Source organism: Oryza glaberrima, chromosome 5 (assembly GCF_000147395.1).
Source record: "Oryza glaberrima chromosome 5, OglaRS2, whole genome shotgun sequence".
Taxonomy (NCBI): Eukaryota; Viridiplantae; Streptophyta; class Magnoliopsida; order Poales; family Poaceae; genus Oryza; species Oryza glaberrima.
This window is the reverse complement of record NC_068330.1, coordinates 806,573-832,815: the sequence shown is the minus strand read 5'-3', so window position 1 is coordinate 832,815 and position 26,243 is coordinate 806,573. Positions and strand designations below refer to the sequence as shown.

The 26,243-nt window shown below is 42.6% G+C and overlaps 3 protein-coding genes, 1 non-coding gene and 1 pseudogene across 5 annotated transcripts; 1 reads left to right on the top strand and 4 right to left on the bottom strand.

The window, feature by feature from the left end:
- Nucleotides 1-67: 67 nt before the first annotated feature.
- On the bottom strand, nucleotides 68-4,090 carry LOC127772977 (nudix hydrolase 9). 2 transcript variants are annotated; one of them, XM_052298981.1, is made up of 10 exons: nucleotides 3,860-4,090; nucleotides 3,251-3,325; nucleotides 3,109-3,165; nucleotides 2,483-2,565; nucleotides 2,251-2,309; nucleotides 1,741-1,889; nucleotides 1,347-1,484; nucleotides 779-937; nucleotides 537-649; nucleotides 68-351 (listed from the first exon to the last, which is right to left on the bottom strand). In XM_052298981.1, the coding sequence occupies exons 1-9, from the start codon at nucleotides 4,088-4,090 to the stop codon at nucleotides 554-556; spliced, it is 1,047 nt and encodes a 348-aa protein (XP_052154941.1). In that variant the 3' UTR covers nucleotides 68-351; nucleotides 537-553. The 2 variants fall into 2 exon arrangements, 1 of the variants encoding a protein (XP_052154941.1); XR_008017488.1 differs by lacking the exon at nucleotides 68-351 and having other exon boundaries at nucleotides 779-933; nucleotides 3,860-4,056.
- A 130-nt stretch (nucleotides 4,091-4,220) lies between these two features.
- On the bottom strand, nucleotides 4,221-4,294 carry TRNAR-UCG (transfer RNA arginine (anticodon UCG)). The gene has a single exon. It is a non-coding gene; the product is annotated as a tRNA-Arg (tRNA).
- A 1,488-nt stretch (nucleotides 4,295-5,782) lies between these two features.
- LOC127775077 (leucine-rich repeat extensin-like protein 3) lies at nucleotides 5,783-6,577 on the bottom strand. The gene has a single exon (XM_052301390.1). The coding sequence runs from the start codon at nucleotides 6,552-6,554 to the stop codon at nucleotides 5,979-5,981; it is 576 nt and encodes a 191-aa protein (XP_052157350.1). The 5' UTR covers nucleotides 6,555-6,577; the 3' UTR covers nucleotides 5,783-5,978.
- An 11,921-nt stretch (nucleotides 6,578-18,498) lies between these two features.
- LOC127772592 (agmatine coumaroyltransferase-2-like) lies at nucleotides 18,499-20,140 on the top strand (annotated as a pseudogene).
- A 57-nt stretch (nucleotides 20,141-20,197) lies between these two features.
- Nucleotides 20,198-24,455, bottom strand: LOC127772590 (uncharacterized). The gene is made up of 6 exons (XM_052298533.1): nucleotides 24,299-24,455; nucleotides 24,108-24,193; nucleotides 23,751-23,840; nucleotides 21,768-23,645; nucleotides 21,187-21,376; nucleotides 20,198-21,094 (listed from the first exon to the last, which is right to left on the bottom strand). Exons 1-6 carry the CDS (start codon nucleotides 24,396-24,398, stop codon nucleotides 20,502-20,504), a joined length of 2,937 nt encoding a protein of 978 aa, XP_052154493.1. The 5' UTR covers nucleotides 24,399-24,455; the 3' UTR covers nucleotides 20,198-20,501.
- Nucleotides 24,456-26,243: the final 1,788 nt, after the last annotated feature.

The window sequence follows — 26,243 nt, the reverse complement described above, 5'->3', positions numbered from 1 at the left end:
AGTATCTTTCTCAGTGGCGGATTGCACGAGTAGCAATAGGTAGTAAACATTAAACAACATCTGAAACTGAAAGAATTTTGATTAGATAGAAATCATGTCACGAATGCGATGGTCTCAATTACAACATCAATTCCAAGCAACAAAGTGAGAATGTAGGATAAAATAATAAAAAAATAAATTGAGAACGTAAATAAGAACTTATTTCTTCCGCACTTGTACTGAAAAACTCTCAGTGCAACAAGGGGAAAGAAAATGCATCAGCTCCAGAGAAAAGGAGTAACTACTGTATTGTTTTCTTGTGACGCCAATCTCTCTCCCTGTTTATTTTATGATATTAGAGAAGAATTCAATCTGCAGAAGATCAAATAGGCACATTAGGAATGTCTGCGATGATCTCAATTAAGCAGTGGAAAATGATGATTGTCAACAATGGATGGTTGAAAAGGGAGATGCTCGATTGATTTCCTCTTTTGCCCACCGCAGCTTTGCAACATCATGTTTGTGTTTGGCATAAGATGATCTGAATGCGCACTTACATCACTATTGTTCATTTTCATGATTTTTTGGCAGCAGTCTTCATCATTTCATAGAGAGCAAAGCCACCACGGTGGCAACCAGGCATTCGGTCGGTCATTCCTAGTAGCTCTTCCTGTGATTCAAACATACAATTTGTGGTCAGAGGAATCCTAAAGCCACATGGGGATCAAATTGTGCTGCTAATTCGGTTTCCAAAAAAAAAAAGAAAAGAAAATTGTGCTGCTAATGCAACTAAGCTTACCTCTGAGACTGCATACATCTTTGTAGATTCAAAACCATCTTGAGCTCTAGAATATAATTCATGCACTCCACCTGAATCTATGTTGCATTTTGTAAAAAAGAATGCAGTTGGCCTAACATTCATCTCCCGGCGAGAAATTCCAATGAAGACAGGCTCTGTCTGGGTGAAATTAAATGTGGATAATTAGCCCCCAAAAAACATACAAATCTCCTTGTATGTGGTATGTAGAAACAATTAAAAGAACAATTTGATAACAACTTGCCAGCTTATATCAAGGGAAAACATCTAGTGCAAACCACATATGTAGTGGAAACTTGGAAACTACCGTTGGATCGAGAAATGGACGTCCGAGATTCGTCCACGTCACCCCTGGGTGACGTGGACGAATCTCGGACGTCCATTTCTCGATCCAACGGTAGTTTCCAAGTTTCCACTACATATGTGGTTTGCACTAGATGTTTTCCCTTATATCAACCAGTAAACTTCAGAAAAAAGCTGATGGATTATATGCTGACTGCTGATGTAGTATTTAGCTGTATACAAGACAAAGTGCAGGTGGGTCTGTTACCAGTGAATTAGAAGGCACTCCAGTTTCCTCAACTACCTCACGGATGATTCCATCAAACATCTCTTGGGAAACTCTTTCATTGAGAACAGCAAGGTCCTTTTCATCAGTTTGATGTGCCAAGATTCCAATTTCTTGTGGCTGATATACAGATGAACTTCAGTTTCATAAGAACCATGTATATTACTGAGCGACTACTCAATCAATAATCCCGTAAGTCATGTAGAATCAAAATACCAAAGACTTTCAATAACTTAGGTCCACCATTTGTCTCAGTAGATGTTTTTACATTACATTTGGGAGAAAAATATCATACAGTTATCCAATACAAAATTAAGAATTAGATCACCTTGCTGAACCAAATATAGATCTAACTAGGGGAAAAAATAGATTTTACCTCGGAATGTCCTCCAGGAAAAACAAAGTAACCTGGAAACTCCCCAACATTGTAGCTTCTTTGCAATACGATGATCTTTTCATCAGATGTTTGAACAATTGCACCATTTCCCAGTGGATTCGACATGTGTTGGCAATGCACAGAATCATCTAAACAGATCAGATTGTGAGAGGAACTGTTTTGCTCAAGGCTGACTTGTGCTATGTAGTATGAGCATATGCTATGTACTGAAAATTTATGAATATTTTTTCGCGGGGCAGTAATTTCATCAGCATAATGGAAGGTTAAACATTATATAGAGGAAAACAATATACGAGAGTGGTAGGGGAAACAACATGGGATGGATATGTCTTAAGAAGTTACATTTTCAAAACTCAAAAGGTAAAGCAATGAAACAAAAAGATAAGTCCTGACTCCCGAGATAACATGGAACTAAAGATGGAAAATTTGAGGTGAAAACAGGCCCTGATCTAAGTAGCACACGTGATTAAGTTTCTAAAATCTAGTTACCTTCAGATGGGACCAAAAATTTCTCCCACAATGGATTAAGATTTGTTCCCACAAATGTGCTGTCATGTGCAAGGAAATAACATCGTTATAAACAGAGATATTAGTTGGGAATACCACATAGAAGGTTAGAACGACAATGTAAAACAGTTGAGAAAGTATGGCTGCCAGAATTTACTTCTCCAAAAGAGTAGGTAACTAGCTATTGTAATAGAATGTGAAATCCCAAGCGAACCTGTAATCTGTGAGACCCAAATGAAGTGAAACACAATACTCCTTATTTGGTTCATCTTTGTAGTGCACAGCGTGTCCTCCATACTGAAATTAGTTGGAGGCCAAAGTATGAAATCTAGTACTTAAAGAGATATCAGCTGAAGGCAGTATATTCCAGAAATTTTTGCAATCGCACCTGTTCAGCTCAAAAAGAAACAAGGCAAGCTAAAGAAATGGCCATAACCTATTTAACATTCGTTGTTAGGTAGAGAAGGCAAAGGTTTATTTGGATGATGACAGATTATGGGAATGACTGTGATTATGTTGTCTAAAAAATTGAACAATGGAATTTATTTGTGTTACAACATTTTTTTCTATCGACATAACAAATATATTGTAACTAACAGTAATTCATGATCACAGGAAAGTGTTTTCATATTTGCATTCAAAGGTGCCTTTTCTGTGTCATAAGATCTAAATACTATTGGACTGTTCATGAAAAAACACAAAGTTATACTCACGAAATGTGTAAACACCTTATAAATCAAAAAAATGGTGTGAGCTCAATATAAGGTGTTTGGCAGTAATTTCAAGCACCACAATGGAGCAGGAAAGCGGAATATCAAGATATAACTAGGAGGTAAATACCCGAAATTTTGTGCCGCTGTACGACGACGGGTTCTGCTTAAGTCTCTGGTTCCATATCTACAGGACCAAAGAAATATAAACAACATCCATGCGTGCTATTGGATCAACAATCACTAGAAGTGCATAGGCAGACAATTTATACCACACTTATTGATTCTTCCAAGGCTGCATCCGGATGGGGAATCCGATCGAATGACTGATCAAATTTAACCGAAACCTGCAAATCCACATACAACATGAGCAATCATCGAATCGACCCCCAACTAGTATCGACAATATCATAGCATTTCTCCTTAAGAAGCTAAAGAAATCCGTAGCACAGTCAACACGATAGTAGTAGCTATATAGTACAACAATCCAAGCAGCTAGCTAAAAAAAAGGCAATTATTTTTGCAAAGTCTCTCTTATATGGACATGGTAGTTCAAATCCATATGAGCATGTGGAGTGATGAATAATAATAAGCTCTAATAATACTAAAAATAAAAGGAAATGATCGGGCAGTTGCTTGTTATTATGTACTGTACTAGATCGTGTGCCACCAAGAAAGAGTTGGAAGAACAGCGTGAGGGGCAGAAAAAACGGCAAAAGGGCAAAGAAAGGGTCAGATTTGCCGCTGCCGCCGTCGAATCGGGGGCCCCGGGGAACAGCAGCATCAGCAGGTGCTCATGCAATCAGACGCCGGGAGAGAGAGAGAGAGAGAGAGAGAGAGAGAGAGAGAGAGAGAGAGAGAGGTTGTGTAAGGAGGGTTACGCGGGATCTGGGGAGGCCGGCGGGGCAGGAGAGGAGGAGCTTGTACGCCGCGCCGGGGTCGGCGGCGGCGGCGGCGGAGGCCATGTGTCGTCGTGTGGATGCGGCGGAGAGGGAAACGGCGAGGTGGCGCGCAGCCGCCGGCCTCGTCGTCGGCGAGTACTCAACTCTGCCGCGGTGAGTCTCTCCGGTGTCCAGACCACAAGCAGCAGCAGCAGCAGCAGCAGAGAGCATCTGGACCGTCCAATCTACTGCGATCCAACGTACCAGATTAATCAGCGATAAAAAATGCTCTGGACCGTCCAATCTACTACGATCCAACGTACCAGATTAATCAGCGATAAAAAAAAAGAAAAGAAGAAGACGACCACAGTGGGAGTCGAACCCACGACCTTCTGATCCGAAGTCAGACGCGCTAATCCACTGCGCTATGCGGTCTTCACATCATTAACATTTACTAAGCATTATTCATCCATTTCTTCTTAACACCACCTATAAGAAACTCCCCTTCTTCGTCAGATTCAAGCCGTATTTGATTAAGCCTAGAATTATTATAATCTGAATTATTATAAGTAAACTAAAACAAATAAATATGGTTATCAAAAATAGATGGAGGGAGTATAATCTAGCTTAGAGTAATCTAATTTAGTAATCTAAATTACAATAATCTTAAGCTGAAACAAACAGGACCTAAATCATCTTCACACGTCAAAACTTAGGCACAATGCATACATATCTCATAGAAAAGAAAACAACCGACTCTCATGCTGACAGATATATTACATACATGAGCGGGTAGTAAAATGTTGGTGTTAGGGGAGCACGCTTATGTGAGTGCGAGTGTACCATACGGCATACGTGTATATATAGTGTGGTACATGTGTATTTGTTTTATGTAACTCGTATTATGTCCGTGCTTAATAATAGTTTATTTATATAGAGGCTACAAAGGATGATAGATTAAGGCCATGTTTCTTTCAGCTTGGGATTATTATAATCTAGATTATTGAGTCAGATTACTATAATCTAGATTGTTATAATCTGTAATAGAATAAGCGGTTAGTTGTTTCTTGCCTAGATTATTAGAGCCTAGATTATTAGGGTTTGCTAGTTTAGAGAGGGAGTGGGGTGGCATGGTGGGTAATTTTTCACCCAATAATATGGAAAAAGCTCACCTAAATGACCTTATCAGATTATAATAAGTTGGGCTCCAGATTATAATAAGCTACTTCAATACGTTGTCTGTTTCTTTCAGCTTACTCCCAATAATCTGGATTATAATAATCACAAGCTGAAAGAAATAGGACCTAAGACAGTCGAGATTATCATTTTCTTTTTAATCATTTTACTCTGGGGACAGCTAGCTGTGCGCGTAACACTTTTATTTAGAGTAGTAGAGCTTATATAAAAAAAATAGTAGCTGCAAATCTAAGTCGAGAAAAACTAACTCCTAATAATCACAAAAGGAAGAAAAAAAATTCATTGGATATAAAAGGAGTAAACTTTACAAAAGAAAAGAGCTGTACATACAATGAGCCTTTGGTCCGGCCTAGCTAAATTAAAATTTAAGCCAATCATGGAGAATTATCGCGTCTGCCAAGGCCCAAATTTTGGCCTCCTCCTTCACCTTTGCTAGCAAGCTGGTCATCGGGAGCTCTTTGTGCTTATGCAGTTTCTTTCATTCTAAATCTCGCAGGCCACTAACAAAGTTAGGGTGTGTCGCCTTTTTCGGAACTCCTAATGTGTTTGTTGTGTTCTCCCACCATTATAGCACTGTCGAAGCATTTTGCCAGTGGTTAGGGTTTAGCTGGTCGCAAGCCGTACTGTTTGCTAGCGATGCCCAAAGCCTTATGGTGTACCTACAGAATTATTGAGATCGATATTTATCATGCAAGGCAATATATATGACATCAATCAAGCCTCAAATTAATACTATATAAAATGTTATCTCATAACCTCGCAGCTTACATTAATAATCTTTCTACCACATTCCCATAAGTAAGTGGTAGGAAGGATGTCTACTAAAACACACCCATGAGAATAATCTCTTCCAGCTTACATTAAAACTCGTGTAAACCAAGGAGTAATTATTCTAGGAGCAAATATTGATGCATCCATCGCATCACACGCCCAACAATGGCGGCGGGCCGGGGGTGATGGGGTCCGGCCCTCGGGGAACCTTCCTCAGAATCGGGAACTCCGTCAATGGCGGTGGCGGCGGCGGCGGGTCGGAGGTGATAGGGTCAGGACCCGAGGGGACCTCCCTAAGAACCGGGAACTCCGACAATGGCGGCGGTGGGTCGGAGGTGATAGGATCAGGACCCGAGGGGACCTCCCTCAGAACCGGGAACTCCGACAATGGCGGCGGCGGCGGCGGGTCGGAGGTGATGGGGTCCGGACCAGTGGGCACCTTCCTCAGAACGGAGAACTGAGTCGGCGTCGATGGCGGCGGCGGCGGAGGCGGGTCGGAGGTGATGGGGTCAGGACCCGTGGGGACCTTCCTCAGAACGGAGAAGTCGCTCTCCCCGCTTATCGCCGTCGGTGGGGTTGTGATGATGATCGGCGGGAGCTCGCCGGGCGGGCCGCCATGGACGGGGCGCGCCGCCGTCGCCGTGGAGGACAGCATCATCATCGGCAGGAGCGCCAGCAGCGCCGCCGCCGCCGCGGCGACGTTGTTCCTCTCGACGGCCATGGCCATCGGCGAGCTCTCACTTTGCTTTGCTTAAGTTGGATGTGTTTGCGAGTGAGATGATCTCCTTGCGAATCAAGCGAGGGGTATATATAGCGCGGAATTGCAAGCAAAAAAAGAAAAAAAAGAGAGAGGAGAATTATTATTTTTTATTACAGTATTAATTTGGTGGTGAAGGAGTGCACGATTAGGAGTAAATTAGTTCCATGATTAATGGAAAATATTGTACGTACATTTGCTGATTCCAGATTTGAGCATTTGAAAATGCGCCGTTTTAATGGATGATTAATATGCAGTCCATATATATAGGGGAAATTAATTTTTGATTTGGTGGTAAATGACCAAGGATTATATATAGGAGCAAATTGAATCTGTGATTAATGAAAAGATTAGCTGTGCCGCTGCTGCTGACTGCATATGATTCCAGATATGATCAAATTGGATATGCACCATATTAATGGAGGATTATTTTTTTTAAAAAAATGGAGGATTAATGCAGGGCATATATATCTATTAATGGAGGATTGATTTGCCGTAATGATATGGTTTTTAATAATAAAATATTGCCCATGATATAATACAGGTTATCGTGTCTTGTTTAGTCTCTACTGCTATTATGGGAATAAAACGAACATGATACTGTACGCGATTTGGATGGTGTATTATCTATCGGCGTGCTACAAAATTATGTGATTTTTTTTTCAGTTGAACCATTTCCAGAGAGACTGTTTCTATAATTAATTAAAAAAATTTAGCTGATCCTGTAAAACCGTAAAACATGTTACCGTGGAAGTGTGCAGAAGTGATAAACCGGTTTTGCTATTTTAAGAAGTATATACATACCATATCACTGGTAGAGAAACCATATTTGGTCGGTCGACCAAATTTCACAATAGTCCTGGTTGCAATAAAAACCAGATTATCTTTAGTCCTAGTTGAAAAGGTTAGAGCTACTTTTTGATCTTTAGTCCAGTGATCATCTTTAGTACCGGTTAAAAAACGGTAGGTGATATCAAACCTCTCTAATATCTTTAGTCCCGGTTGATGTTACCAACCGGGATTAAATATCAATCTTTAGTCCTGGTTGGTGTTACCAACCGAGAAAAAAGATCAGCATGCGCGGAGAGATCGAGGCGTGCGGGATCGAGATACATATCTCCTCCTCCCCTCCTCCCTCCCGGTTCTATCTCTTCTTCTCCTCCCCTTCTCCTCTCCTCCGATATCCTCTTCTCCTCGCTATCTTACACGCGGAGGATCCTCTCCTCCCCCTCCTCTCCTTCTCCTCCCCCTCCCCCCTCCTCCCCGATCTACAGGCGGCGGCGCCGCGCGAGGCTCCTCCTCCCCCTCCCCCCACTCATCCCCGATTTGCAGGCACGGCACCGGCCTCGCGCGGCGGCAGGCGGAAGATGGCGGCTTGTTTTTTTTTTTTTTTGAGAATTTGTGATCCGGATCTGAGATGTATTTGATTTGTGTGTGATATGAATATGTGATGTATTTGTGATGAATTTTGTAGAAGTTGTGATGTAATTTTTTTTTAAGATTTTGTGATGTATTTGGAGATGATCGATTTGAGAATTTGGAGGTGATAATTGATTTGGGATTTGGGGATGGGGATGGAGTGAAATCAATATATTAAAAATAATGAAGAAAAGAATATAATAAAGGAGCAGCCGGGGATCAGCCTCGCTCTATCTTTAGTCCCGGTTGGTGTTACCAACCAGGACTAAAGATGCTCACCAACCGAGACTAAAGATAGATTTTTACTCCCGGTTATTTCACCCGGGACTAAAGATAGCGATCTTTAGTCCCAGATTCGTAGTCCCGGTTGGAAAACGGGGACTAAAGGGGGGTTACAAACCGGAAGTAAAAACTACTTCTCCACCAGTGTATACACAATGTAGAAATGGATGAAATACTTGAGAGGGCTTAATAAACTTATGTAAATATATTATCAACAATCCAATTAATGGAATTCTCCCTTTAGGATCTTAATAGTGCACTATTAAATACGTTGATATTGTTTGCTAACTTTGCACCAAATCGAAATCAAAATCTCGATGTTTATAGGTTTTAAACCCATTTTTGGTTTATGTATAGCCTGATCTTTACAATGTGTTAGGCCTCTAGAATTAACCTGCATAAGTTTGGAGCTCACATTGGACCAAAATGTTATTCTTAACGTAGCATCTAAGCCCAATTGGTCTAAACCTGATCAGGAGTGTTTTGATTTCAAGAAGTCAACCTCGTATATATATTTTGATCAACGTACTATACACTTATAAACACTTGCCTAAAATGTTTGTGTAGGCACCGGGCTTAGTGGAAGCTAAGTTGGGCAATGGCCCACTACGATGGCTAGAGGTGGTGTTCTTTTGTCCTGTAAATGAAGGTAAATAAAGATGAGATGAAGTGTTTTATGTAAAACTATTAATGATTAATTGAATTTTAATTATTACAAATTTAAAAAATAGATTAATATATATGATATTTTAGAGAAACTTTCATATTGAAAAGTTTTCATACGAAACACACTGTTTAGCAGTTTGAAAAACGTGCCACTGGTATCCAAATTTTCATCCACTTTTCTCAATGTTATTTCAAGAAGATAAAATAAAATTCTTTTTTGAGCCCATATATAAAAATAAAAAATCAATTCATTCAGTCAACTAGAACATGGTCCAGCTATCACTATAGCATGTCCTAATTGAGATCATTCCATCAAGAAAATCAACAAAACGGAGCAAGTAAACTATGATTTACGTACGGATATCTCAGTCACCAGATAAATCGCAAGCCCGTAACGAGTTATACTGAAACGATTTTGCTATATATTTATTGACAAATTTTCTCCCAAAAATTTGACAGATATAATTACAATACAATCGTAGTGTAATTACACTGTAATTTGCATGTAATTACATTGTAACTACAATGCAACTTGCATGTAACTTTTAAAAATCTCTCTGTAATATGTTATTTCAGTAAAATAGAGGTTGTGGGAACAAATCCTTACACATATGTGTGTGTTATGATTTTTTTTCCTCACCAAAACAGATCTTGTAATAGATTTAACGATTCAAAATTACGTGAAACTTATATACAAGTTACACTGTAGTTATATGTAAGTTACAGTGTAATTATATATAACTTACAGTATAATTACACTACGATTGTAATATAATTACATCTGTCAAATTTTTAGAAGAAAATTTGTCGACAAATGTATATAGGTGGTCCGATACTGAAATATAATATTACACAAAAGGGGAAAAAAAGGCACATCACATATAGCTATATATATATATATAAGCGTTCCACTTATTAAAGATGGTCGTTCTTAATAAAAAAAAAAACTTAGGAAAGATGGTAAGATGGCGGCGGCTTGCTAGGACCGGACGGCGGCACATGCCCCCGCGGCTTGGACGGAAACAACACCCCCTTGTCCTCGTCAGCTTGGAAGCGTTCGTGGTTTGGTGGCGGCGGCGGTGGGTCGGAGGTGATGGGGTTCGGTCCGGTGGGAACGCTTCTCAGCACCGGGGAGACACGCGGCCCGCTTATCACCGACGGCGGCGGGGGTGTGCGGATCGGCGGGAGCTCGCCGGGCGGACCATGCCGCGCACGGCGCGCCGTCGCCGTGGTGGACAGCATCAGGAGCACCAGCGACGCCATCGCCGCTGCCGCGGTGACGTTCCTCTCGACTGCCATGGCAATCGACCAGCTAATTAATTTTGCTTTGGTTTATTGGATTTGCGAGTGAGATGAGAGGCTCTCCTTGCGACGTCGGGTGATGGGTATTATATATTGGGTGAAATTGCAAGCAAAAAAATGGAGAATTGATCCTTTTTTGATTAATTTGGTGGTGAATGAATGACGCGATTTGCATTAAATTATTTTTTTGATTTAATGAAAATATTGGGAAAATTCTAGATATGAGCCATATTAATGGATGATATATATTGAATGATGAATGACGCGATTAGCAGCAAATTATTATTTTTATTTAATGAAAAGATTGGGCAATTAATTCTGGATATGAGCCATATTAATGGATGATATATTGGGCGGTATTGCAAATACTAGAAAATAGGGGATTTTGATTTGGTGTTAAATGACGCAGGATTAGGAGCAAATTAATTGTGTAAAATACTTGGGGAGGGGATTAATTACCTTAGTAAATATATTCCCAAAAATCCAATTAATAGATATCTTGATATGGATCTCATCCTACACTATTAAATACCTTGTTATTATTTGCTAATTTTGCACCAAACCAAATCGAAATCATTTTACCCCATTTTTGGTTTATAGCCTGATCTTTACAGTATGTTAGGCCTTCTAGAACCTGGATAAGTTTGCACTAACCCACATTGGGCTGAATTGTTATCCTTAATTAACTTATTCAGCTATGCCCCAAAATATAATTACCTTTAGATATGTGTGAGAATAAATATTTTCCTAGATATGGTTAAATGTAGCATTCAGCTATATTTTAGGATAAGAGAATACCATCTAGCGCAGTTGGTCCAAACATGATCAAAACTGTTTTGATTTCAATAAGTCAAACTCGTATATTTCGATCAAACTATTGTTGATCAAAACTACTTGTGTCAAGGTTACGGATAAGATATACCCTCTACCCTTGAATGTATGTTGTATACTAATATGGCATACCCACGCGTATACGGGTAGTTTCCGTATATGTTAAGGAAGCCTATTATATGATAGAAACGGAATCTACAAATAGAAACAGAATCTATAGATGGGAAGAGTTCTACTCGGACAGTACTGGTCTTTACCATATCGTGTGGGGTCCTCTATTTCCGAGTACTACTTGGAGATCAACTGACCCGCGGTATATAAGGGTCCCTTGGGCAGGACATAAGGCATCGAATCTCACCGCCAACACACCCACCACAACCTACGGAGCCAGAGCGCGCAGGAGCAAGTCGCCGGGAGATCTAGTCGGACCAACTCGACTACGGTCTCGTCAGTATCATCGAGTTCCGCTATTCCCTTTGTAATCTGTGGTTTATATTATATAATCCCATATCAACTGGATTAGGGCTATTACCTACCAAGGGGCCTGAACCTGTATAATCTTTGTCTTTTGTTCGCTCGATGTTGTACTACGTAGATCCTCGTACCAACGGACCGCAATACCCTCTATATTCGGTCTATGGGTATCCCCCGTCGACAACTTGCTTGAGAGCAACACGAAGAGAATAAAAGAGTCATATTTTTCACGCGCACTAAACGGTGTGTTTTTTTTAACCAAAACAATATATATAAAAGTTGCTTAAAAATCATATTAATCCATTTTTCAAGTTTAAAGTAATTAATATTTAATTAGTTATGCATTAATAACACATTGTTTTTCGTATCTTCTCAATTTTCTCTTTTTCTCTCCTCTCGATCTTCTCTTTTGCCATTGTGCCACCACAAACTTTCTACCAAACGATATAAAAAAGAATTATCATTTTTTTCAAGAAGAATAATTAATTTTTAGCTAGGAAGATCGATCATGCATTCGCACATACATGTGTATTAGTTTATCTTGAAAATAGCTATACTAAATTAAGTCTAAATTAGGAGTTATATTTTTCTAATTGAATGATCATTGCCACTCTTCTTTTTTTAAAAAAAATGTCCAGGGAAATTTTTGTTGGTATAAACAACAACACAAATTTAAACCTGTATAAACTAAATGAAATTTCTATCTTATTCAGACTCTCTTTGTATAGAGTATAGACTTATAAGCTACCTCATGAGTTAAAAAGTCTAAGCCTAAACAAATAAGCAATCTTTTTCATTTAGATTTTTTTAAAGCCATAAGTCACTTTTACACTATTAAGTTAAAAACTAGATTGGAGAAATTTTTTTCCTTTATTTTAAATATAAATATAACACCACCTTTAACTTAGGATTTTAAATCTACCGACTTATAAATCATATAAGCCAAAGTCTAACTTAAAAGCTTGAGCCAATAAACCGAAGCGTAAAAAAAAAAAAAACCCCTCCGTGTATAAACAGTGCCAACCGACCCTAGTCCTCCTCTAGTCTTCTTCCGCCTCCGGTTATATGAGCAGTTGAAGACGGAGGAGGAGAGGCGGGACTCATGCTATCAGATCGATCTACCACCACCCCCGTCTTCCAACCACTTTGATGTGTTGCCCCCCCCCCCCCCCCCCCACCCCAAAAACCTCCTCCTCTCTTGCGACCAAGGTGTTGCCATTGCCTTCTCACAACCACTGCCCACTGCCGAACTTCCTCTCCCTGTGATCTCTCTCTAACTCCACCAACCCTCTTTCATGCCTGTATTTGTTGAAGTGTAGTCATCGTCATCACTACGTCGTGGGAGAAGAAGTTCTTTCTCTTGCCACTCTTTCTCCATTAGTGTCAGTGCCTGTAGATTAAAGACCACTCCCTAGCCTATGGATCTCAATCTCAGTTACATGATAAATAGCAAAGCCCGTAAGAAATATTACATTAGACAAAATGAAGAAAAACACATTCTACTAATCATGTTTGTTTATTTCCAATTACGCTGCATTACACATGATGGTTGATGAAGATAATAAGATTCTGAGTAGTACACAATAACACCATTGTATAAAGGGGTTTAATTAATTTCGCTAGAACAAATGGTACGACGATGGCGGTGGCTTGCTAGGACCGGAGGGTGGTACTTTCCCCCGCGGCTTGGCGGGAAACGAGACCCCCTCGTCGTCGTCGGCCAACCCAACTGCCGGCGGCGGCTTGCTAGGACCGGAGGGCGGCACCTCCCCCCGTGGCTTGGCGGGAAACGAGACCTCCTCATCTCCGCCGGCCAACCCAGCCACCGGCAGCGGCGAAGCCCGACCGGAGCTCCCGCCGCTGAGATGGGATGGCGGGAGCGTCCCCGTTAGGGAGGGAAACAAGACCGGCCCCTCGTCGTCGGAGGTTGCAGGATCATCATGCTGCGACGAGGACGAAGCGGACTTGAGCTGCCTCATGCCCACGGCCGCACGGCGCGCTTCCGCCGCCGCCGCCGTCACCGCCAGAAGCAGCAGCAGCAGCAGCGCTGGGCTAGTGTTTCTCCTCCAGATCCGGGTGGCCATGGCTGATCGATCGATCTCTCCTGCTGACTGATGAGGATGGACGATGGAATAATCGGGCTATTTGTAGCACATCGCATTGAGTGATTACATCGATGGATTGGGTTTATAAATGGAAACAGATTAATTAATTAATTTGTGCTCATCTTGGAAAAAGATAATTTAATCTATAGATATCATGCTTAATTATCATCTTATTAATGCATGCCTCATCTTGCGCAAAAACATTCGCTGATGAAGTCGTGATGAGATCATACATACACGTCATCATTACATTGTTTATTTATGCAGTATGGGACAGAAGGAAGCGGTTCCTCTTACGTGAACTGTCCCAAGACATGGTTACTGATAGGTGGGCCCACGAGCAGTGGTGTCCACATGTCAGTCATCACGTTCCTCTGACTTCATGTCGGAGGATCCCAATCCAGGACGGACATTAGTGGAGGCTAATGTGAATGTGATTATGGCCTCCGGCAATTTTGGCTCATATATAAGCCCATAAATTGATGCACACAGCCCAGACTATCAAGGAAATTGACACGGAAATATTGTCCAGTCATTTTCTAGCTTAATTATATTACGGGTCATTTTGGAGCGATGCCAAAATGTGGCATATCAATTATTTGGTAACTTAATTAAATAGTAGTTGTCGACGTTTGATGTCGCAATTCCGGTATTTGCATAGTATGGGGATCGTTGGTACTAGGATATATGCGAGATTGTAATAAAAGAGATGGTGACAAGGATTTTTATACAAGTTCGGGCCCCTGAATTGTTAGGTAATAACCCTACTCCTGTTGGTCGAAGCCGGTCGTTGCTCTTATGCATCATAATCACACCAGTACAATATTTGGGGTAGCCTATCTAACCGTTGTCGACTTGGCGGTTTGAAGTGCTGACTCGTAGACAACAGGGTAGCCTTCCTCCTCGAATCCGCATCCGACAAGATCAAAGACATCGCTATGTCTCTCCCATCAATATTCGTAGACACCATAGGGGACTAGCTATGTTTATCTCTGAAGTCGATATCCGGCGTCTTGTCTTGGCGTATGTTGGCTTGTATGTTGATCTATTGTTTCGTGTCTTGATCTATTGTTCCCTCACCTCTCCTCCTAGAGGGCCTTGTATTTATACCCATAGGTGTCCCCTTGTCCAAATAGAACTAGGGAAACCAATATGGATACAATCCGAGTAGTCCTTGTCGTTTCCATGTAGAAATCTATTTATCTTTCCTTATCCGGAACTCCTTCTATACCCAAAGGTTGTTTCCGTATAAAACATGGTATGTGGTGGGTCCTGCCGAGATTTAGTCAACTATTATTAGGTATGTGGTATCCATAACCCTGACAGTAGTGTGATTAGTTTAGATTAGACCGAAGGCTTGATGGTGACTGGTGGGGGCGCTGGTGCAATGATGCCCACGCGTCGTCACTTGTGGAGCATCGGGACATCATCTATAGACTTGCAGGCGGTGAGCGGCGGGTGAAAATCTAGCCCGGCCTTGGCCGGGCCGGCAATGACGGCGTTCTCGAACGTTTTTACCCCTCTTGAGGACATTGTCGTGCCGCCCGTTCACCTCCAGTGGGGATGCCGGGTGAAAACCCAGTCTCAGCCTTCTTGAGGCCTTGAAAGACGGCAGCGGCGGTTTATCTGTCGCTCCTCTCCTTGGAGACTTCGTCTAGGCACCCCCTTGCCAAAACCTTCCAAGCAATAGGTGCAAGCTCGCTCTAGATTCATTTTCTCTTGTGTCGGCGTCCTAGCTTCCGCTAGTTGGCCATGTCGGAGGGTCTAGGGAGGGAGAGCAGTTCCATTCTTCTCTCCCACCCTCTCTCCCTCAATCCCAAAGATTTGGATAGAGCGTGGTTGTGTCAATTGTAAGGGTTGGGTTTTGAGCGATCTCGGCTGTGTTCTGTTGTTGGGTTAGCGGTGGTCGGTCCGGTGATAGACTTCTCCTGGGGCTGTGTGTTGGTGTTGTCGGTGTGTGGGTGGTGGTATACTTTTTTCCTTTTTCTGGTTACGACCTTCCAGGATTGTAATCTTTTTTTTTTCCTGCTCTATTAATAGAACTTCGTTAAAAAAAGTTTGGATTAGAGCTAAAGAATTGATAATGCATTAATGCCTATACTTGTTTTGGTAACATTCTAAACCTTTCTTCACTAATATCAAACACATTGGTAGCAAACCAAAATAAACTCTACCCTACTTAAAAAATTGGTAGTGCCAAAATTTATCTAGATTTTAGCGATACCAATGAATAGGTAGGGTAGAGAACCAAATAAACCCTACATACCTATATATGCCTCTAGTAAAAAGCTCCCCTAAATGATCAAACTTCCCTAAAATATTTCTAAATGTATTCTTATATTGATCAGGGTTCAAATTTCGGAATGAAATTTCTGAAATTTCGGTCATTTCAGAACCCCCCTCCCTATTATTTTGGCCAAAAAAATTATTTTTTGTGAATTTGGTAATATTTTGTTTAAATTTGATCAACATTTGTTCAAAATTTTGGAAATTTCAGACCAAAATTTCAGAAATTTCGGTAAATCGGTCCAAACCGAAAAATTAAACCCGGGTATTGATTAGTCATATGAATTATGATTTCATTTGCGAAACACAGTAAAAAAAACACATTTATATACATGCGAGTACAATCATCCAAGGATCGCATACATGCAAACCTGTTTACTCCTATAAACATTTAACCTGAGAGGCATGCATATCCATGCGCATCATCATCGATGGGTAGTAGCACATCATATAAAAAGAATATTAGACGTAAATACTTGCACCATGCTTAGTTGGAGACAAACCTGAATGTATTGATAAAAAAAACTAACTGAGCATCGCATTAACCATACGGATTCTGAAGCGTCAAACGGAGCAATGAAGAAAAGGTTGTAAAATAGTACTCCCTCCGTTTTGAAATGTTTGACACCGTTGACTTTTTAGCACATATTTGACCGTTCGTTTTATTAAAAACTTTTGTAAAATATGTAAAATTATATGCCTACATAAAAATATATTTAACAATGAATCAAATGATAGAAAAAGAATTAATAATTACTTAAATTTTTTTAATAAGACGAACGGTCAAATATGTGCTAAAAAGTCAACGGCATCAAACATTTCGAAACGGAGGGAGTACAACATAAGCTGAAATGGTGTTTCAGATATGCTTTTGAATTTGTGTTTACCATTTCACCCTCAGGATCAGAGTGCTTCACCACGTTGATGAGCGTCCTAAAGAAGAACAGAAAAATTCAAGTATGATATAATTAACTGCTAGCTAGTTGGAGTCCTAAAAAAGTGCAGAAGGTTCCGAATCTGATCTAATTAACTGCAAGCTGGAATGCTCCAGTTTGATGCATGCAAGCTAAGTCGATGAGCAGGATGCATGATTTCTTCAAAAACCTGTATATGCTTGTATATGATCTAATTAACTGCAAGTTGGAAACTTGGAATACTCCAGTTTTTGAATGAAGGAAACCAGTTTGATCTACTCTGTTCAATTTCGGATATATCACAGCTTTATATATCTTTCGTACGATTCAAAAACCTTCGTTGGTATTTCTCAGCTAGCTAGTAGCTCTCACGACAATGTGACCAGCATTGATGGATGAAATTAAAATAACAAAATTATGAACGAATTGTTAATGACCGCTTAATCTTACCTTCTTTTTGTTTTTGTTTTTTTTTTGAGAAGGCTTAATCTTACCTTCTTGAGATGCAGATAACAATTTTGCCGGTAGTAGCATATGCTCATCATGCAGCTGTAGGATATTCCCGGTAGACATGGAGAACGTTTTAGAAACCGATGCCTAAAAATATTGGGCCTTCAACCCGTACTATCTCTTCCTACTCTATCTTATCCATACACACATTTATCAATCTTCAAAATATTTTTTCTTTTAAACTATTTATCCGATATATAATCCAATTACATTATTATATTCATTATGACTACCTATACATTTGTCGATAAATTTTTCCCCAAAAATTTGACAGATGTAATTATAGTACAATCGTAGTGTAATTACACTGTAACTTATATGTAATTACACTGTAACTTGCATGTAACTACAGTGTAACTTATATATAAGTTTCACATAATTTTGAATCGTTAGATCTATTACACGATTTGTTTTGGTGAGGAAGAAAACAAATCATAGCACATACATATGTGAAATAATTTGTTCCCATGACCTCCATTTTACCGAAATAACATGTTACGGAGAGATTTTTGAAAGTTACATATAAGTTACACTATAGTTACAGTGTGATTACATAGAAGTTACAGTGTAATTACACTACGATTGTACTGTAATTACATCTGTCAAATTTTTAGGGAAAAATTTGTCGACAAATATATAGCAAAATCGTACCAACGTAACATATTTCAGTGTGTGTTTTTATTGTGTACCATAAAATTTAGGCACTATCTGCTCTTACTCTTTCTCATGCCACTCTCTCTCCACTCCATGAAAAAAAGAACACATATTTTAACCTTTAAAAACTTATTATTTCATGGTGATAGTGACATGTTTTAACTTGTATTCTTTGTGTTTCAAAAGAAATTAAAATGTTTTTATTACCTTTTTTTCACTATGTGTAAAATGAAAACTTTAGGCAGTCCCTTTTTCTTAAGGAATCGTACGTCCGATCTGGAGTTTCCTCCGATTTGGAGCACATCGGACGAACACCTGTCAATCTCATCTCACACAGATTTTATTCTCCACCTAGCTAGATGCCGACACCTGCATCACACGCCCACACAATTTAAAGCAACCCCACGAATCGATACACGCAAATTCATGCGCGAACTCGCAGCTGACACGTACGTCGACGCCGCCCGCGCCATGAACGTTAGGATCGAGAGCTCCAAGATCGTCAAGCCGCTCTACGACGCCGGCGGCGGCGCCCGCCGCCGCCGCCGGCCGGCGAGAGCGTGCCGCTCAGCGTGTTCGACAGGGTCACCTACGACGTGTACATGGCCGTCATCTACGCGTTCCGGCCGCCCACCCCGCCCAACGCGGCGCTCGAGCTGGGCCTCGCCAAGACGCTCGCCGTCTACCGGGAGTGGGCGGGCGAGCTCGCCGACGGCGGCGACGCCGTTCTGCTCAACGACAGGGGGGGGGCGCTGTTCGTGGAGGCCACGGTGAGCGCTCCGCTGGCGGCGGTGATGCCGTTCGGGCCGTCGCCGGAGCTGCTGCGGCTGCACCCGAGCACGGCCGCCCCCTGCGGCGGCCGCGCCGGCCGGGAGCTGGTGCGCGTGCAGCTCACGCGGTTCGCCTGCGGCTCGCTGGTGATCGGGTTCACGTCGCACCACCGCGTCGCCTACGGGCAGGCCGCCGGGAACTTCCTCGTGGCGTGGGGCCTCGCGTCGCGGCGGCTGCCCGTGGCGCCGCTCCCCGTCTGCGACCGCGCCACGCGGTTCCCGCCGCGCCACCCGCCGCTCGTCCAGTTCCCGCACCGCGACACGGAGTACTACGCGCCCAAGAAGAAGAAGAAGAACCACGACGCCGGCGCCGTCGCCGTCGAGGACGACGACGACGAGCTCGCCACGGTGGCGCACGACAAGATCAAGGTCCACTTCACCAAGGAGTTCGTGGCGGGTGTCAAGGCGCGTGCGTCGTCGTCGCCGTCGCCGTCGCGGCGTGGGTACAGCACGTTCGAGAGCGTGGTCGGCCACCTCTGGCGCGCGGCCTCGCCGCCGGCGAGGCCACGACGCTCCGCGTCTCCGTGAACGGCCGGACGCGCATGCGGCCGGCCGTCCCGCGCGGCTACTTCGGCAACCTCGTCCTCTGGGCGTTCCCGCGGTGCGCCGCCGGCGAGCTGGCGTCCCGCCCCGTGCAGCACGCCGCCGAGCTGATCCGCGCGCCGTGGCGCGCGCCGACGACGCCTACTTCCGCTCGTTCGTCGACTTCGCGTCGTCCGGCGCCGTCGAGGCCGAGGGGCTCGCCGCCACCGCCGACGAGTCGCAGGCGGTGCTGTGCCCGGACGTCGAGGTGGACAGCTGGCTGGGCATCGACTTCTACGAGCTCGACTTCGGCGGCGGCGGCGGCGGCGGCGGGCCGTTCTACTTCACGCCGTCGTACTTGCCGATGGAGGGCACCGTGTTCCTCGTGCTGTCCTTCGCCGGCGACGGTGGCATCGATGCCTACGTGGCCTTGTTCGAGACTCACCTCGACGAGTTCAAGAAGATTTGTTACACGTATTAGCTGCTGCTAATTAATTACACTGCTTAGTTAAGTAATTAATCTGTTCGTTTCAATAATTAACCATCGTGTCGACAGCTTTGCAGGCGTCCATGCAAATAGTACAAGAAAGAAAGATCCAGGAATGTATAATACAGTAAAAAAAAAAGTGGTGTTATTGTATTGTGAAGTTATTTTCCGCGTACGACAAAAAATAACTGAACAATCACTCTTTGATGCGCAATGTATCAATATTTGGCCTTCTCATCTCACCAAAATGGATCAAATGGTGAGTGAACCAAGCTTGCTGCTGAGATGTCATTGATTAGTAGCTAGTGAGATAACCCCAGAATTATCAGTATTGTATACGCACTGACTGATGATCCACTAAATTGTTAGTAATTGAAACAAGAAATACTAGTGGTTTTCTTGGATGTGTAGTGATGCGAACTTGGAAAATTTGACATCAGTATGTTCTACTAGAGTAGTGTTAGTTGGTAGTAGCACAATTAGTCCAGGGCTCCCAGGTACAATAGGTTTCACAGCTTACAAACGCTCCATATCAAATGTAATTAAATGGAGTCCCCACATAATAGTACATGGTAAAACCTTCTTGCAAACCAGTGATTTGCAGCAGGCTATGTACATCTGACAGAGATGCAGCTCTACTGTGATATGAATTCAGCTACAGACTCCTCTAGAATATCATCATGTAACATCTTGACAATCTCTGCTCCTATTGCTTCAACTTCAGAATGATGGTCCAATGGCAAAGCTTCAACACAATCCAAAGAAAAGGGTTCATAATTCCTCCTATTGAGCAGTGTTTGCCAAACATTTTCAGCTAACTTCCTTGGATCCATTTCAGACCAACACTTCACCATGATATTTGAACACAGACTGTTGCCTGGAGCAGTCATATCAGCTAAGATGGAGTTTATGAGGTCAAACAAAAGTCTCCTGTCCGATTTCGACCATAGAAGCAGCTTGCTGTACTTGTCTTCAAGCCACACAAACACATCTGTGCTCACTTGCCAATCTTCTGGGTAGACTAGAAAATCAGATGCTGAACCAAGTATATCATTTGTATAACTGAAGTCCCTGTCGTACTCATCCTTAAATACAGGTAATTGCTCTTCCATCAGCTGATAGGTCAAGTTGTCTGTATCACTGCACTCATCACTCGACAACATATAGATATCTCCACAGGTATCATCTTGGTCACCCATCTTCAGCATCTTAAGTTGCATTCTAAGTTCTACATTTATGGGAAGAGACAAACATGAATAACATGAACAATGTGATAATATTGGAGTGCAGAAAAGTAGAATGAGTTTTTGATACACATACCTTGAATACCGTCACTGACGCCTTTAAAAATTCCAGAATATGCAGTATCATGTCCACAAATTTGTTGCAATGAAGCAGTTGAATTTGAGCATTTGTGATTTTCTAAGCTTATGATATGAGAAGAATCTATTGCTTGAGATTCAGCTTCAGCGATGTCAATCTCCACTTGTTGGTTTCTCCCCTCCTGGTCCTGGAGCCAAATTTAGTAACTTTAATAATTAGAATTAAACAACAAATGGCTCAAAGCTATGTATACCATATCATACTATATGAAGTTAAGATATTGCAATTTACTAGCCCATAAACTACAGTAGCAAAATGAAAGTCCAGTAGAACATTCGGTACCCTAGAAGTATGAAAACATGATAACTGTCCAGTGTCAACCTCCACCCACCCACTTACTTCCTCACACTTGGAAAACTGGGGATCAGTTCTTAATGCCAATTTCCTTAAAAAATCATTTTCTATTTATAGGAATTCTGTTAATTTTTCATGCTGATTATTTGTATGATTGTATCTGCTGACAAGTTAACAAGAAAAACAATGTGAAAAATCATAAAACGAATATTGTTGCGGCATACCTTCAACACTATGTTGTCCTGATTATGAATCGATGTGTCTTCTTTTGTCACTGGTAATGGTGGTGTTAGTTTCAGCTCTGTCCACCCCATCCTTTCTTTAGAACTTTGTAAATCATCATCTAGAGCAGTAGAACCAGATGTTTGGTGATCCTCATTACTCATAACACCATCAGGATGTTCACTATGTGTGTTGCTTGCTCGAGACAAATCGGAAATGCAGATACTATGTCTTGCTTTCTCTGAAGTTACATGAATCTCTTTCACAGGTAGCATGTTTTCCTTTCCTGCATGGATGATAGCCCTCCCACTTCTCTGCTTTGTTTTTCTAAAAGATGATCTATTCCTGACATGTTCACTTCCAGATTCATCAGTTGGTGCATTCAATAGATCTTTCAGAATGGGCAGGTTACAAGTTGGTGCAGATTGTTTCCTGCACGGTAATTTTGCATTGTTGGTAGCTGAGGTCGGTAGAGACTTCGACCTAGAAAAATTCCTCGATGTGCCAGATCTTGAATTATCTTTACAATAAATCCCTGTCTTCCAACCATCTTTACTACTGATACCAACAGGACAGGCTGGTGCCTTCTGCACATTATCATGATTGTAATTGGTTTCTGATGAAATCTTGTGGGTGATTACTTTTGTCGCATCTCTATCGGTCATCTCAAGCATCTCCCCTAATGTTATGGTATCTTTAGGCATTGAGATTTCTTCATCAGATTGATAGGCCATCTGCCATCGTTCCGAGAGGTGCTTTTTGGCCTTTCTGCAGACTGATGATCCAACAGAATGATTGGGTGGGTAAATTGGTAGGTTATCTTCAAAAGAACTAGGAGTATCTGTTGCCCTTCCACTGCCAATTGCAAGCTGACACTCTCTCTCAGACGATTTCCTTCTGGAACCTATTTTAGGGGTTTCTATTGCACCCCTCAGTCCAGGTGTGTCTCGTTTTGGTTGTAAAACTTGATCATTGTTAAGTGGTGCAGAGTGCGTGACTCGCCCCCTATGCATACAATGGTGTTGGGGCCTTGAACAGTTGTGAGTGCTCATTTCACCAAAATGCGATGTTTCACTTGATAGGACAGGTGTAAAACTTTTCCTCTGAAGATTTGGTTTCAGAACAACAATTTGGGAACGACGGCTTGAACCTTTACTCTTGCTCCCTTTTGGTGGCAAAGAATCCAGTGGTACACCATAAGCTTCGTTGAGACGACTACTAGGAATAGGATTTTCCAACTCCTTTGGTACATTAAAAAACTCGTCACGTTCAACACCCATGCGAGAACAGTTCTCTTGCTCAAACAATTTGGAGTATTGTAATCCATTGTGACCAAAGATGTGCCCTGAGAATCCTGGAAATGCACCACTGTTCTCCTGAAGGATTTCAAGGAAGGCATCTTTTTTGGAGTACAATATCTCAAGTGCTTCAGCAAACTCCTTAGAATTCCTATGGGATTCATCGGTGGAAAGGCGCTTCGCATCCAAGAATTTCTGCCTCACAAATTCCAAATCATCCTTATCACTCCTGGGACATGGCTCCTCGTTCCCTGATTGCAACCCAATGCACGTCTCCTTATTCTCCATCTCAGTGACCTCGAAAACATCCTTGAGTTCAGGAAGATCATCAGCACTGCTGCTACATGGTTGATCCTCAGATGAAGCATCATAGACTTGATCACCTCCAGATAGGACCCGCTGCATATTGCACTGAATGTCACTTTGGCACCGGTCAAGAGCTTTCTTGGGGCGAGGCACGGTGTCAAGTCCCATGAGCCTGGCAACAATACCAGGTGAACAATGTGTGAACTCCACTTGCTCCGGTCTTTCCTTTGCAGATGGTGTCTTTGCAGGAACCAGATTTCTTTTGTTAGAGAAACCCTGCAGAACATAGAGAGGACACAACGCATTAGCCTTAGGCAGGAGCTCAGCAAGAAACGAAATTTCCTGCAGTAATGCTCATGTGGACAGTGCAGTAGCCTGTACCTTCGTGGAATCATCTTTCCCTTTATGTGATTCTTCAGGCAGCATCGTTTTCTTAGCTCTTTTAGACCCTCGTTTGAATTCAAAAGTGAACTGGTACGATCAAGTAAACATTAGGGGACAATGAGAGACTCAACAGTGAATTTCAGCAACAGGATGCGATATAAAAATATCTGAATCTTGAGAATGCCGTTAAGCTTGCTGAAACAGAGCTACTCAAAAGTACAGGCAAATCAAACGAATCAAAGCATACGCCATACTCGCTCGCCGACATTAGCACGTACTACTCATAGTAAGCTTACGGCAACAACACGCAGCACAGTGGGAAGGTAAAACTCAAATGAAAAATGGTGTGCTTACAGAGGTCTCTTCCATGGAGGAAACCACCGGATCCTGCAACGCCGTCGCGCCCTTCGACTCCGGTGAGGTGGTTGCCGTCCGTGCCGCTGAATCGATCACCAAGGGCAATGGCGAAACCAGTTTGCTCAGTCGAACAGAAAAAAAAAAAAAACCGGAAGCGAGCACGCACGAATCGGTCAACAACTCCTCACCTCGCCGCGACGACGGAGCCGGCGAAGACGGCGGCCTCGAGCGGCGGTGGTGCTTCGCCGCGGGTCGCGAGCCACCGGTGGTGCCGCCGCCGCGCAGCATCCTTTTCCTCTCGAGGCTTCGCCGGCGCAGGCCTTCTCTCTCTCTGCTCTGCTCTGCTTTGCTCGTCTCTCTCTCCACTGACGAGGATTGAGGAAGCAATTCAAAGTTCAAACTGTGGTGGGACCCGCAAGGCTGGGGCGGTGGGTTCGGAGGCTTTTGATACGTGGGGGTGAATAGACACAGGTCACTGCGGGTGGGCCATAGGGAAAAGTGGGGTATGTTTGTCAGTGACTGTGGAGGGGGGAGAGTTGGTGGGGATGTGTGGGTGGTGGGGGTTGGAGTTGGAAAAGGTGAGCACGGGGAGGCGCGAAAGCCCATGCGGCGGGCGGCCCACCTCTTTCTGGCTCGTGAGGGCCCCCAACACCCGAGGAGGGAACACACAAAGCCTACGGTATAGAATAGGGACTCTATAGAATACTCTCCGAAATTTTGATTATTTGAAAACTTTTTTTAAAAAAAAAGATAATATGATACTAATTTGAATCCTTAGAGTAACCAGCTGCGGGCTAAAAACATTCACATCAGCAGTAAATTTAACTAAGAGCTCTCTCTCTCTCTCCTCTCTCTCTCTCTCTGAATAGTTGCTTGATGCTGCAAGTGTGTTTGCATTGAGAAAATTACATATCTACCATTGTATAGGGGGGATTCGCTCAAATAATATTGTTTAATTGGGTTTCACTATAATACCATCGTCAACTAGTGCATCTTAGTCAAAATACCATCGTGGACAGAAATACCCTTACCTCTGCCTCTTCCAACTCCAGAAAAGAACGACGGCGGCGCCATCAGGGTGTGGTGAGCAGCTCCGGCGGCGCCGCCACGCGAGCACGCCGGGAGGATGAAGTGATGGTGCAAGCACTCGTCGGCATAGTCCCAAGGCGACGAGGACATCCGCACCAACTCCCATCTCCATCAAGCTCGTCCTACCACGATCCCCGCCACACACTCGCTCCGCGCGGCGATGGTGGTCGTGTCTGTGCCTGCTCGCGCCGTCCATGGCCGCCGTCGCTCGCGTCGGGAGAGGGGGCAGCACCCAGGATGCGTCTCGTGTGTGACGTCGCTTAAGTCATCTCGGCCGCTAGCCCACCCCGACTCATTGGCCGACGACGACCTCGCCCCGGTGGCCACCAGTAACCTCTTCAAGCACAAAAGGGAGGAGGAAGAAGAAATAGAGGTATTTTTGTCCGGAATGCTATTTTGGCAAAGATGTCGTAGTTAGGGGTGGTATTCTAGCGAAGCACATCTAAATAATGGTATTTGAGCGAATCCCTTCTTATGCGATGGTTGATATGGTAGATATGCATTAAGCAAACAAGGACTACTAATAAGTAATAACCGCTTTATTTTGAATGTTTGCTAGGTTAACACATTCGTATAACCTCCACAATGGTATCGGATTTGTTTGATCTACATTAACTGCTTTATTTTTTTAACAAAAACGACCTCACTAAATAACAAAGAACGACAATTTTACCCCTTTAAATTTTATACTACAAACCTACGATATATTTAAATGGAAAACCACATCGATTCATACCATTAGATCATTTATACCAGCATTACATGCTACAAGTATATCGTACCATAAAAGTTCTCAATCATAACCAAACAGAACAAAATTCAAAACTTGACAGAAATGGCATGTTTTTAATTTTATACGTATTCGGATGGCATGAATACAAATAGACAAAAATAGTAATGACATTTTTATAAAACAGCACATTTAGGCCTTGTTTAGTTCCCAAAATTTTTCCCCCAAAAACATCATATTGAATCTTTGGACACATGCATGTAGCATTAAATACAGATAAAATGAAAAACTAGTTGCACAGTTTGTATGGAAAT

Bases quoted from the DNA above. Each gene is read 5' to 3' on its own strand.
- LOC127775077 (XM_052301390.1), bottom strand. From the start codon at position 6,554: ATGGCCATGGCCGTCGAGAGGAACAACGTCGCCGCGGCGGCGGCGGCG.
- LOC127772977 (XM_052298981.1), bottom strand. From the start codon at position 4,090: ATGCTCTCTGCTGCTGCTGCTGCTGCTGCTTGTGGTCTGGACACCGGA. The intron at 3,166-3,250 runs GTATAAATTGTC...TTGGTCCTGTAG, and splicing joins TGGAAGAATCAATAAGTGTG to ATATGGAACCAGAGACTTAA. The intron at 1,485-1,740 runs GTAAAATCTATT...TCTGTATATCAG, and splicing joins TTCCTGGAGGACATTCCGAG to CCACAAGAAATTGGAATCTT.
- LOC127772590 (XM_052298533.1), bottom strand. From the start codon at position 24,398: ATGCTGCGCGGCGGCGGCACCACCGGTGGCTCGCGACCCGCGGCGAAG. The intron at 24,194-24,298 runs GTGAGGAGTTGT...TGATCGATTCAG, and splicing joins GGCTCCGTCGTCGCGGCGAG to CGGCACGGACGGCAACCACC. The intron at 21,377-21,767 runs GTATGCCGCAAC...ATTTGGCTCCAG, and splicing joins AGGACAACATAGTGTTGAAG to GACCAGGAGGGGAGAAACCA.